The sequence below is a fragment of the Sorex fumeus genome, unplaced genomic scaffold (genome assembly GCF_029834395.1).
Source record: "Sorex fumeus unplaced genomic scaffold, SorFum_2.1 ptg000009l, whole genome shotgun sequence".
NCBI classification, from domain to species: domain Eukaryota; kingdom Metazoa; phylum Chordata; class Mammalia; order Eulipotyphla; family Soricidae; genus Sorex; species Sorex fumeus.
Window position 1 is genome coordinate 32,258,270 of NW_026606066.1, and position 13,176 is coordinate 32,271,445.

Genomic DNA, 13,176 nt, shown 5'->3' on the forward strand with positions numbered 1-13,176 from the left:
GATAAAAAATAGGGAGAAAAGTACTTTAATTAATATCTACCTTACGTTCACAGACATTGCCTTATTTAGCATTACTAGGGTAAGAGCATACTTTTAAAAATTAAATTTTAAAAAAATGACTAAATATTTTAAAGATTAAGCATGTTGTGATTAGATGCAGAGTCAGAAACAATAGTGTGATATTTAAGTATCCAGAACTAGAAACATCTAGGAAGTAACTACAACTTTAATTTAATGTGAAGGAGAAAGAGAAAAAGCAGGAAGAGTATGAACAAGGGCTCCAGAGTAATAATATAGTAGTGAGGGTGCTTGCCTTGCATACAACTGACCCGGTTTCGGTCTCTAGCACCCTGGAGCCCAGCTGGGAATGGTCTCTGATACTGGTGATAGGATTGGTGTTCAAAAATTGTATGCCTGGAATTTGATGATGAATGATTTTATAAAATCGTGGTAATATAAATAACTTTGTAAATCACGGGACCTCAATAAAGAAATATTTTTTTAAATATGAGTAAAGGAACCAGTTATTAATCAGAGAATGTATCTTCCCTTTTCTGCTTTTACTTTTCCACCTATAATATTAGGGTAGTTCAAAATGATATTTTGAAGATTAAATCAAATTTAAGTACTGAAAACTAAATGTCTAGCAATAAAAATTATTTTAGAAATAGTAACTAAACAGGGTGTCAAATCTTATTCCTTGTCTTGACGTGTCAGTTAGGGAGTCAGAAAGACTGCCCTTGAAAGTAAAGAACTAGTTGTTTCAGTCTTATATGCCATGGTCTGCAATGTCTGCTTGGGAACAGCAAAATAAACTGCTTCTAAACTGAATTCACCATGCAGAAACAGAGAGTCGCCCTCAGAAGACTGAGGGATGGTGAAACTGTTGTTTTTAATCCTGCACTCATATGTGAATGGAGAGTAAAGTAGGGGCAGGGAAATGAGCTTGGTTAACACTATACTGGTCCAGCTTGAGAACTCAGCCAACCTTCTGTGTGGGCCTGGAAATATGAGAAGGGAGCAGAACGGACAAAAAAAATTCTGAAAGTGCACGGCAGAGAGAGGAAATACTGTTTTCACTGTCACATCATAAAATGTCGATGGGTATTTGTTAAGGGGGTGAAATGAATATTAAAAGATCACACAGCAATAGCATAAAGCCTGTTTATAGAACTAAGCTATGGCAGCTTCTGAAGGAACTCCAAGGCCAACACAATTACAGCTCTTCCATCAGCTAAAAGTATATTTATTGAAGAGAGAAAGGAAGGCAGCAGCTCAAATTTTCTTGGAAGCCTGTCCACTAAGAAAATACACCACTGAGGTTACTGACAGGAGGAAGGGATCAGTAAGGCTGGGAGGAATCAACATAAACACTAATGCAAAACAACAAAAAAGAACCCACATTTTTTGTAATTCAAAAATATCAGGGTACGTGGGCCAGAGCATTAGTACAGCGGGTAAGGTGTTTGCCTTGCATGTGGCAGAACTGAGTTCGATCCCTGGCATCCCATATGGTTCCCCTAAGCACTGCCAGGAGTAATCCCTGAGTGCAGAGCCAGGAGTAACCCCTGAGCATCACTGGGTATAAAATAAAAAGGAAAAAAAATAATAATAACAGAGTGGGCCAACTCAGTCACACCCTACTGATAGTACCTTTAAGAAGAAATATCAAAGATCAATTATGTTATAGTCATAGGTTTTTACAGACAAGCGAAGGATGGGGAGAGGCCACTACAGTGTAAGTGGAATGAACGGAAATAAAAGACGGGAATAAGCAAAAAGGGCTGTGGCTCTTTATGGCCAAAGGTTTTATATGTCTAAATTCTGAGTAAAGCTTTTTGTGGACAAATTGTCCATAGAAAGCTTTACAGAATAAACAGTTCTATAGGACATAGACCCGTAGAATATCAGCAGTTATATAAAATATAAATATGGAAATTAAGATGATAATCTTACCATTTTAGAGAATTCTAGAAGAAAAATTTTCTGTTTCCTGACATATCTTTAAGGTGATTTTTATGACTTTGTTCTACAATTCTTTCATTCTACCCATAAATATGCATTTCTGAACACTTGAAAGTATCCAGAATATTCATAATGTGAATAATCAAGGATCTCATAATCCCATAACAGACTCGGACCTGTATGTAAATCCAGCAGAAGGAACAGGAAATTTTATATAAGAAGGCTCTCTCCCTTCATGGGTCGGGGCTTCGCAGTCAGGAGCAGGACTGACCTCTAACCCTGACACCACAGCCAGGTGTGCCTGGTGCTAGAGGCACTCAGTGCAGCCGGCCTGGGAGAGCACTGCACCTTGAGCAGCACTGCATTGCTGGGAATGAGCATTAAACCATCCAGCCTGGGGCCCGAGTGACAGTTCAGGGGTTAGGAAACACACCTTGCATGTGGATGACTCTGGTTCAATCACTGGCACCATATATGGTCCCCTGAGCATGACCGGGAGTGACCTCTGAGCAGAGCCAGGAAAAAAATGTGAGCACTACTAGGTCTGGTCCAAGCCCCAAAATACAACATCCAGCCTGATGGGCCAGTATCAGTAGGCTGAGTGGCCAGAGCACTTCACAAAGGGTCCCAAAATAAATTAATAAAAAGGCTCTTTACAAAGGAAATACTGAAGGGGCTGGAATGATAGCACAGCAGGTAGTGCCCTTGCCTTGCATGCAACTGACCTGGGTTCGATCCCCAAAAACTCATATGGTCCCTCAAGGCGACCAGGAGTGAACCCTGAGTGCAGAGGCATGAATAAGCCCCGGGCACAACCAGGTGTGACCCAGAAACCAAAACAAATAACGGAAATACTGAAAAAGAACAAGGTTGAGAAACACTAACGTACATGTCTTGCCCCATGAGTTTTTTAAAAGTAAATCATCTCTGTATAAAAAAATAACATTCTGTCTCTTTTGCAAACCACAGCACTCAAAAGGAGAGAGATAACAAAAGGGAATGCCCTGCCACAGTGGTAGGGTGGGATGGGGGAAAGGGGGTGGGAGGGATACTGGGACTGGTGGTGGTGGAGGATGGGCGCTGGTGGAGGGATGGGTATTCGGTCATTGTATAACTGAAACCCAAGCACAAAAATTTGTAAGTCTACAACTATACTTCATGGTGTTTCACTAATAAAAATTTAAGGAAAAAAATAACATTTTATGCCATAGTATTTTAATTGTATCACTTATAAAAGGCCCTTCCGTTGATCATCGATTTGCTCGAGTGGGCCCAGTAACGTCTCCATTGGAGACTTTGTTGTTACTGTGTCAGGCATATCAAATACATCACGGGGAGCTTGCCAGGCTCTGCCGTGCGGGCGAGATACTCTCGGTAGCTTGCTGGGCTCTCCGAGAGGGGCGGAGGAATCGAACTCGAGTCGGCCATGTTGGCTGCGTGCAAGGCAAACGCCCTACCGCTGTGCTATCGCTCCAGCCCGTATTACTTTTATAATGTTTTATATTATGTATTATTATATGTTTACTTTATGACATTTCATGTCATACTTATTTTATTCTGTGCATATTTTAAAATGTTAGAATTATATGAAATAAAGATCTACTTGTGAGATTTTGATGACTGATAATCTCAGCATTTATGTTTTACTTTTTGGACCATTCACGGCTATATTCAGAGCTCACTCCTATTTCTGTGCTCAGGGATCATTCTTGGTGGTGCTCAAGGAATATATGTAGTGCTGTATATCGAACCAGTATCGCTGTATGCAGGCAATAAATAGATTTACCTCTGTACTTTCTTTCTGACATCATTTACTTTCTTTAATGAAAATACTTGCAGCATACTTAATATTTCTTGTATCTACCTCCATAAGAAAATCTTTAATTTAATTTTCTATTATATAATAAACTCACAATTTCTAATCCTGCTATTAAGTGTAAAATGCATAGCAATAACTGGGAAGACAGATAAAAATGTCCACCATTTTCTTTTACCTCTCCTTAATGTTAACACTCAGGCTGACCATAATTTCTCTTAAATGTCCTTTATTAATGAGTATCACTAACCCTTCAGGAAACAGCCTTTGAAAAGCCCTTTAGTGACCTTAATATCAGAACTGAATCCATAAGGTACATAGAGGAAAGCATAGGCAGAATTCTGTATGACACTGAAGTTAAAGGCATCTTCAAAGATGAAGAGGCATCATTGACCAAGCAAGTGGAAGCAAAGATAAATAAATGTGACATTAAAAAAAAACTTCTGTACTGCAAAGGAAATAATGACCAGGATAAAAAGATAACTACTGAATGGGAAAGATTATTTATTAAACACTTAGTGATAACATCAGGGATACATAAGGCACTGGTCAAACTTTACAAGAAAAATACATCCAACCCCATCAAACTATGGAAGAGATGAGTAGACACTTCCTCAAAAAGAAATACAAATGTTTAAAAGGCATTTGAAAAATGCTCTGCATCATGAATCACTAGGGAAATGTAAATCAAAACAACAATGAGATAGATATCACCTCATATCACAGAGAAGAGACTGGCACACATCAAAAAGAACAAAAATCACCCATATTGGAGTGGATGCAGAAAGAAAGGGATTCTCATTCACTGCTGGTGGGAAAGTCAACTGGTCCAACCCTTCTGGAAAACAATATGCATTTTCCTAAGAAATCTAGGAATTGAGCTTCTAACTGACCCAGCAACTCCATGCCTTGGAATATACCAAAAGGACCCAAAAAGAAAATGGAGAAAAGACATTTGCACACTCATGTTCCCTGCAGCACTATCCACAATAGCCAAATCTGGAAACAACCCAAGTGTCCAAGAACAGATGACTGGATAAAGAAACTATGGTACAAATACACAGTGGGATATTACTCAGTCACAGGACAAGGAATCTGCTGGTACATGGAAGGATGTGGAAAGAAATATGCTGGGTGAAATTAGTCAGAAGGACAGAGAGCAACACAGAGTTATCTCTCTCATATTTAGGATATAAAGAAACATAATGGGGGAATCACAAATACCAAAGGCAATGGAAACAGAGCACACGAGAACCGGTATTCAGTAGGAAACATGTTACTTGAAGGGGGTGGTAAATAGGACAGGGAGGGGGCAACATCTCCAGTGAAGGGAACTGTCCAAAAGAGAGGAAGAGGCGGTGCTGAAAGACAGTCAAGTGTTACCGTTTGAAAGCCTATCAGCAACAGTACTGCAAACCATATGCAAAAATGTATTGAAAAACAAAAATAATTTGCCTCTCATAAAAGCAGGACGGGAAGCAAATGGATAGGGATGGGGAGGAGCCCACTGGTGAAGGGATTGGTGGTGAAACATGGCGTGCCTAAATTTGTAATTTCATGGTGACTAAATTAAATAAACAAGCAAAAAAACTTTAAAAACATTAGCAATAATGGTTAGTATTGAACTACAGAGAAAACTGACTGGACATTGGGAGTTCCTAAACAAACTCAGTGACCAGACACAGCTAACGTGACTCTCTTTCTTCACCCCATCTTAAAGAACCAATGTGAAACCTACATTAAGCCTAGGGTCAATCTGTGAGAAAAAGAGTCATTAGGCTAGGGACACAATGCATGTGCTACATGTGGAACCCGTAAGTTTAGGTTCAAAGTTTGGCACCACATGGTCCCCTGAGCATTATAGGGGATGAATGGTCCAAAAACTGAAAAAAAAAATCGTCAGAAAATGTTTCCATTTTCAACTTTATTACATTACTTGTTTAAAGTGAATATATATCCAGGGGTCAGAAAGATAGTATGGGGATTAAAGCACTTGCTTTGCATGCGGCTAACCTTAATTCATTCCCCAGTATCACATATGGTCCCCCAGCACCATACATACCTATAGTGAGTCCAATACAATAGTGTAAACTTAAACACAGTTCTGGGTGGGGCTGGAAAGATAGTATACAGGGGTTAGGATGCTTGTGGGCCTGTGGAAGACTATAGTCCAATTCCTGACACCACAGGGAGTGACCTTCGCCAAAACATCATCAGGTGTGTTCACCCCACAACCCGCAAAAAAAAAAGAAAGAAAGAAGGAAGGAAGGAAGGAAGGAAGGAAGGAAGGAAGGAAAGAAAGAAAGAAAGAAAGAAAGAAAGAAAGAAGAAAAACAAAACTAAAAAAACATTCTTGGGTGTAAAGAGGAAGTAGATAAATGAAGAGATGTGATCAAATGCAATGTTAGTTGTAGACTTCTCAGTGATGGGACACTGAGAACTGTTTCCAGCTCTTTTATCCTTTTTATAGCTTTCAAATTTTTCATAGTGAAATGCTGAAGGGCAGTTCCGGGTAAAGGCAGTTTTGAATAGAGATCAATCTGAAGAGGACAAATCCATTCTTCAGACTGCAGAAAGTAAACTGCTCTCCTGTAATGAAGAGCTGAAAAACACTGCAGTTCTCTAATGAAATGGCAGGTACTGACAGACCTGACACCTACATTTTAAATGTCAAAGTCAAGGAGGCTGATCTGAGAAAGCTAAGAAAGGAGGCTAACGAATTCCATTTTCACAAATATTTGAGACATTCCAGAGTCAGCAAAACAATGATCAAAAAAGGAAGCGTCCAGTTATCTATTTTGCCTTGTTAGAAAAAGCTCTTTCATCTTGCTTCAACTGAAAGCTTCTCTCCCAGTTGGCAACGTGTAGATAAACAGAAAATGATTCATAATTTACACTATTGTAACTGAGGTCCCCAAATTTATCTGGCCTACTACTGCCTTTTTAGGGAAAATAAAACTATTCAGTACCCCTTTCCCCCTCCCCCAACTCTACCAACTCTACCTTATTTAAGCAAACAAGCAGAAAGGGTCCCTCCTTCCCATTATTCCAAGGCTGTCACCAGGATTCCCCAAGGGAGTGGGTACCAATCACTCACTTTTAGTAACACTGAAGATTTCTTCGTATAAGAGTGAGGGGAAAAGAGAGAGAAAAAAGAGGGTTAAGAGAAAAATAAGAGGAAGGAAAGAGATTGGTGGCAGAAAAAGCATTGTAAGGTGGTTTTCCCTGTGGTACACTCCAGTTTGATATCACAGACATCACAAACGGTTTCCTGAGCACAAAGCCAAAAACAGCCCCTGTACTACACTAGATATGGCCAAAAAACACCTCCCCTCCAGAGAGAGGGGTGGGAGGGAGGGAAGAAAAGAAAGAGGAAGTGAGACAGATAGAGGGTAAGGAGGAAGACACAGGAAGTAAGGGCAAAAGAGAACAGGAAGAGGAAGAGGAGGAAAGAAAATGCAAGGGAGAGGGAAGGGAGGCTAAGAAAGAGAATTCTAATAGTGCAGGCAATTCTGCCCTCCATTCTACCCTCCATGCTTCCTGTTGCATACCCAGATGTAGAGACAAGACATGAGTGAACATGCTCGTCCCCCATACTCTTACGATGAGAGCATTCCTATGAGCCGCTAGCATACACAAGCATGCAGGGTCTCTCTCTCTTTTAAATTTTGTTTTGGGGGTCATAACCAGCATGCTCAGGGCTTACTCATAGCTCTGTACTCAGAGCCAACACCTAGTGGGGTTTGGAGACTACATGTGGTACCAGGAATCAAACTGGAGTCAGGCACATGCAAACACCTTGACCACTGCACTCTCTGGCCCAAACATTCTCTTTTAACCTAGCACAAGCCAACTGTGTCTTCTGAAGCTTAGCCTCAATGACATATTTCAATGTTAGAAGAAGACATCATTTTCATGGAAAATTTGTGTGAATCTTTAATCCTTCCTTAGACAGTTTTAAGGGGATTCTACCAGTAACTCCCTTTTATATTCCAACTCCAGAACCTCTTTTTACCTAAGAGGCAAGGACGCTGTACTCCAGTACATGAAAAGTTCTTGATTATATCAGAAATTATAGATTCCAGTCCTAGTTCAACACCTAACTAATCATATATCATGAGTAAATAACCCTGAGTCTCAATTATAAAATAAGGTAATTTGGTTCAGATTGTCTCCAGGTTCCCTGACACTTCTATTTTTAGCTTCTTTGTTTTTCTTAAAATTTATTTTTAAAATTGAATCACTGTGAGATACAGCTACAAAGTTGTTCATGATTGTGTTTCACTCATATAATGTTCCAACACCCATCTCTTCATCAGTGTACATTTACCACCACCAATGTCCCTATCACCTCACACACACACATACACACACATACCTCCTATGGGAGACACTTTCTCTCTCTCTCTCTCTCTCTCTCTCTCTCTCTCTCTCTCTCTCTCTCTCTCTCTCTCTCTTCCTTTGCAGATTATGGCTTGCAATACAGATAATGAAAGGTTATCCTGTATATCCATTAATCACCTTTCAGCACTCAGTTCTTGTCTAGAGTGACTCCTGACACACTTGACATCTATACAACCATGAATAATTTTTCAGGCTTTCTCAAAATGATCAGTAACACCTATTAGCTATCAGTTGATCAAAGAACTAACAAGGCTATTCAAAACTAGTATACCAAACCGTGCAGTCTCCTAAATGTCCTTTCCAGAGAAGTAAAAAATTTGAAAAATTAAAGACATATTTCACTAACACTTAAAAAATAAAAATTTAAAAAACTGAGTAGTGGAACCAAAAAATGACAGAACAATATTAGAAATAGGTATTCATCAACAAATACCCAAAGACAATGGAAACAAAAAACATTAGAAATGATATTCAGTGGGAAACATGCCACACACATACCATACCATATATACACATATACGTATACATATACATATATATGTATGTAAAATACAAAGACTGATAGGTGGGAGACAAATGGGAATTGGGAGGAGCATTGGTAGACAGAAGTGGACACTAATTAAGGGATGGGTGTTGAAACACTATTCCTGAAACCCAATCATGAAAATCTGTAACTTATGGTGACTGGAGCGATAGCACAGCGGGTAGGGCGTCTGCCTTGCACGCAGCCAACATGGCCAACCCGAGTTCGATTCCTCCGCCCCTCTCGGAGAGCCCAGCAAGCTACCGAGAGTATTTGATATGCCAGACACAGTAACAACAAAGTCTCCAATGGAGACGTTACTGGGCCCACTCGAGCAAATTGATGATCAACGGAGGGCCTTTACTTACTTTACTTATGGTGACTAACTTGTTTCTTTAAGTAAGAAATAGGTGTTCCTATCACAGCTCTTGAAGCACATACACATTATTGACATCAAAGCCTTGGTTCTTGGTGCTACTGATAAAGGCATGCAGTTTTCAGCTCTTTATAGAGCTGAAATAATACTAGTAGAACTAGAAAGTAATATTTAGCTTTTCTGATATGGAAAATCAGGGGGGAAATGTTATTGGAAATAATTTCAACCTGCATTACAAAGGTAGTTTAAAATAAAATAACCTATTATTTCTCCCAAATACAAAAACCGATAATGGATTCAAAGAATAACTTGCTCACTTTTTTTTTTTCTGTTTTTTGGCCACACCTAATGGTCCTCAAGATTTCTTTTTTTTTCTTTTTTTTTTTTTGCTTTTTGGGTCATAGCCAGAGATGCTCAGGGATTACTCCTGGCTCTGCACTCAGTAATTACTCCTGGCGGTGCTGGGGACCATATGGGATGCCAGGGATCAAACCCAGGTCAGCTGCGTCCAAGGCAAATGCCCTACTCGCTGCACTATCACTCCGGCCCCAAGATTTATTTCTATCAGACTTGGGGGATCATATGGAATTCTAGGGATCAAACCTGGGTTGGCTGCATGCAAGACAAGCCCTCTACCCACTGCACCATTGCTTCAGCACCTTTACTTATTCTAAATAAGAATTATTTTTAACTCTATATGACAACCTCTGGAGGTATGTAAACCTATAGTGAAAAAACTTTCTAAAAAAAGCCACTTTCTTCTAAATTCACTTCTTTAAGTTTTCATAGTATACAGATGCTCAATATATGTGTTTTTTAAATGCTGACGGTACGTACATTATGGAACTCCATCATATTATCCAGCATATCAAGAGCAAACAATAAGCGCTTGTCTTATCTATTTGATATAATAAAGTTTTAACTAATGCTTTCAAAATTAAGTTCTGCTAATAAAAGCAGAAAATATATGATTTTAACAATAGCAAGAATCACCAGTATATGAATGAAAACATTGAGATAGAAGAAAAGACACCTTTAGAGTCACCTTGGAATGCTGAGTAGGTAGTCTAAAGTGACACTTAGCTCATCCATATTTGTCTGTTCAAGGCATAAAGGAATTGTCAGAATGAGGCCACTTCGTCTGTCCTTTCCTCCTATTAAAGAAAAATATATGAAAATTTACTATGCAATAGATATCAAAGCAACAAATGAACAATATTTGGCTCCAATGTTTCTACAACAATCATAAGTTTAAGACATGAATTTTTAAAAAAACTGCCTAATGACTGTTTATTTTACATATTGTAAATGTTTATAGTAGTATAGTAAAATTATAGAAAATTTAGAAAAATAAAAGGTAAAACATTCACGTTTAGAATCTTCCTTCACCAAAAAAATCACAATTATCATTTAAATTTTTTTAATTTAGTATGTCTCAATATAAACAACTCATCAGTATCTGCTGTGTGCCTAGCAAAAAAAGTAAAATAAAATAAATTTCCAATCAACCTATGAAGAAATGCTTAATGTAAGACATGATGACATATTACTGTTTTTTAAAGTGCTCTATAAAATAGTAAAAGTAAAACACAGGGAACTGGAAATCATAAAAAAATAACATAAGCGATGATAAATGTGAAAAGTTTTAAAGGAAAGTTAAGACTGCAGAAAAACAGAATTTATAAACTAAGTAATAAGTAAATACTGAGAAGGAGTATTTTAGGATGAGGAATGACCCAAGTTAACTCAAAAAAGTCAGAAAAGCATGCTTTGCTGATGAAAGAGAAAGCCCAGTCTGGCAGAGACTGCTCAGAGACTGCACAAAGACTGTGCATAGACTGTGCAGAGTCTAATAGCTAGGTAGTGAAAAATACATTTCATGGAGGTTGAGTCCTCATCAATTTGTCATATTTGTACTAGAAATAAGCAAGATAATAATGTTAAAGTAACCTTAAATACATACATTATAGTACCTTTATAAAACAAAGCATACATAAATGACCAAATATTTTACAAAATCACTATGACCACTAATAAAATATTTGTTCTCTTTGAATCTGCTTAGGTAATGTAGATTTTGGATTGCTAACTAAAGATAAATTCAAGCTTGTATAATTATGCTTAAATGGTTAAAAGTGAAAATCATGTAACACGTTTCATAACACCTCCAGTGTATTAAAGCTTTCTTAAAGGAAGATGGAAGAACAAAACCAAAATACAGGGTATCTGTCACTGTCCACCCCTTTTTCTTCGATTTGCTCAAGTGGACCCAGTAACATCTGCATTATGACAATTGTTACTGTGTTTGACATATCGAATACGTCACGGGTAGCTTGCCAGGTTTAGCCATGCAGGCGAGATACTCTTGGTACCTTGCCGGGCTCTCCGAGATGGGCAGAGGAATCGAACTCAGGTGGTCCATGTTGGCTATGTTGGCTGCTTCCAAGGCAAATGTCCTACCTGCTGTGCTATGGCTCCAGCTCAGAGGGTATCATCAAAACTAATTATTCTGTGCTGCAGAAATAATTGCTTGGATGCTGATTGGTCAACTATCTTTAAACTATATAAATTATTGCACTTCTATATAATAAATAAGACATTTAAGCATCTTTTATGCATGTCATTTTCATCAAATTACAAAACAAAATAAAAACTCATCTGCTAATTACCAATAGAGATAGGGTCAGCTCAAAAAAACAATGCATTTTGATTAAAACAATGTCTTAGAAAAACATATAAAACAAAAATCTTTGTGAAACAACAAAATGCATAAGCTTATTTATCAAACACTTCCAATTTCAAAAGAAAACATACCTGAAAGGAAGGCTAGTTTTTTCTTCAGAATCGGTAATATAACCGAGGCCTCCATCTTACACCGGAAAACTTTCTCACTTCTGAAAAGACAGAACGTTAAATGTGAACTACAAGATAATAATTCATCAGTGAGAAAAAATTTACAGTACCCTTCCCACTTTTCTTTATCTTAGCACTACTGACATTTTGAATAAACATTTTTACCCTATTTTTTACCCCAAGATATTTCCTGAAAACACTCTTTCTAATGTACTTACATAATTTTTTTGTTTGTTTGTTTGTTTTTTTTAATGTGTGCACTTACATAATTTTTTATTGGAATTTTTGAATTGAATTTTTATTCATTTGACTTACATAACTTTTTTTTTGTTTCTTTGTTATTTATTTATTTATTATAATTTATTTATTTATTGAATCACTGTGGGAAAGGTTACAGAGCTTTCGGGTTTAGGTCTCAGTCATGTAAATATCAAACACATTTCCCTTTACCAATACTTATTTTTAACCCCGAACCCCAATAGACACCCACCTCCCACCCCTCCCAATTCTTGTGAGGCAGATGAGTTCTAGTTAATACTCTATCTACTTTGACGAGATAGATTGTTTCGATAGAAGATGCACAATTATTGTTTAGAGTTTACGACCCACCCCCCACAATCAGACATGCTGAAACAGCGTTGTGAAATGATTTGCTTTCTACAACTTAGTTTAAGAATAAAATGATGTCGCACGGCTCGATAGCAGCCGCGCGGTTTTGAATTTCTGCTATTTTACTTATTGACCCTGGAAGAATTTCTATTAAAAGTTAGCTAGTTAAGAGATTGGTTTCTGTGCCCTGGAGTCGTGGCCGTGCCAGAGAGCCGCTCGTGGGGGGCAGCTGGCGACCTCGGTGGGGCGTGGGGGATGGCCCACAAAGCCCCCCTTCCCATGAGGTCCCTGCCGCTCCCGCCAACCCCGGCTCAAACCTGCTGTCCACAAGGCTCCCGTGCGGCCGCCATCTTTCTTTCCAGAGAGCACACTCTTTCTAATGTTACCCCCAAAATTTTTGTGGGTGGGGAGGCACACCCTGTGGTGGTCAGAGCTTCCTCTTGGTTCTACTTCCCCTCAGCGATGACAGGGAGTGGCTGTAATCAAACTTTGGTCAGTCGTGGTCAAGGCAGGCCCACTGCCTACTGTATTAACACTCTGACCTCATTATCTCTACTCTTAACTGTCTCCTTATCTTCATATTTTAAATTTTTTAATACTCCAGGGAAAAATCTGATCAGTCAAGTTGAT

At 38.5% G+C, this 13,176-nt stretch overlaps 1 protein-coding gene across 1 annotated transcript in view; it reads right to left on the reverse strand.

The window, feature by feature from the left end:
- The window catches only part of SESTD1 (SEC14 and spectrin domain containing 1), a 79,329-nt gene extending 67,354 nt beyond the window's left edge, over positions 1–11,975 (reverse strand). The window contains exons 1-2 of the mRNA XM_056110213.1: positions 11,899–11,975; positions 10,130–10,238 (exon numbers count right to left, since the gene is read on the reverse strand). Coding sequence (XP_055966188.1) covers positions 10,130–10,238; positions 11,899–11,953 — 164 coding nt within the window. The 5' untranslated portion in view covers positions 11,954–11,975. The remainder of the gene's footprint in view (positions 1–10,129; positions 10,239–11,898) is intronic.
- Between the last annotated feature and the right edge of the window lie 1,201 nt (positions 11,976–13,176).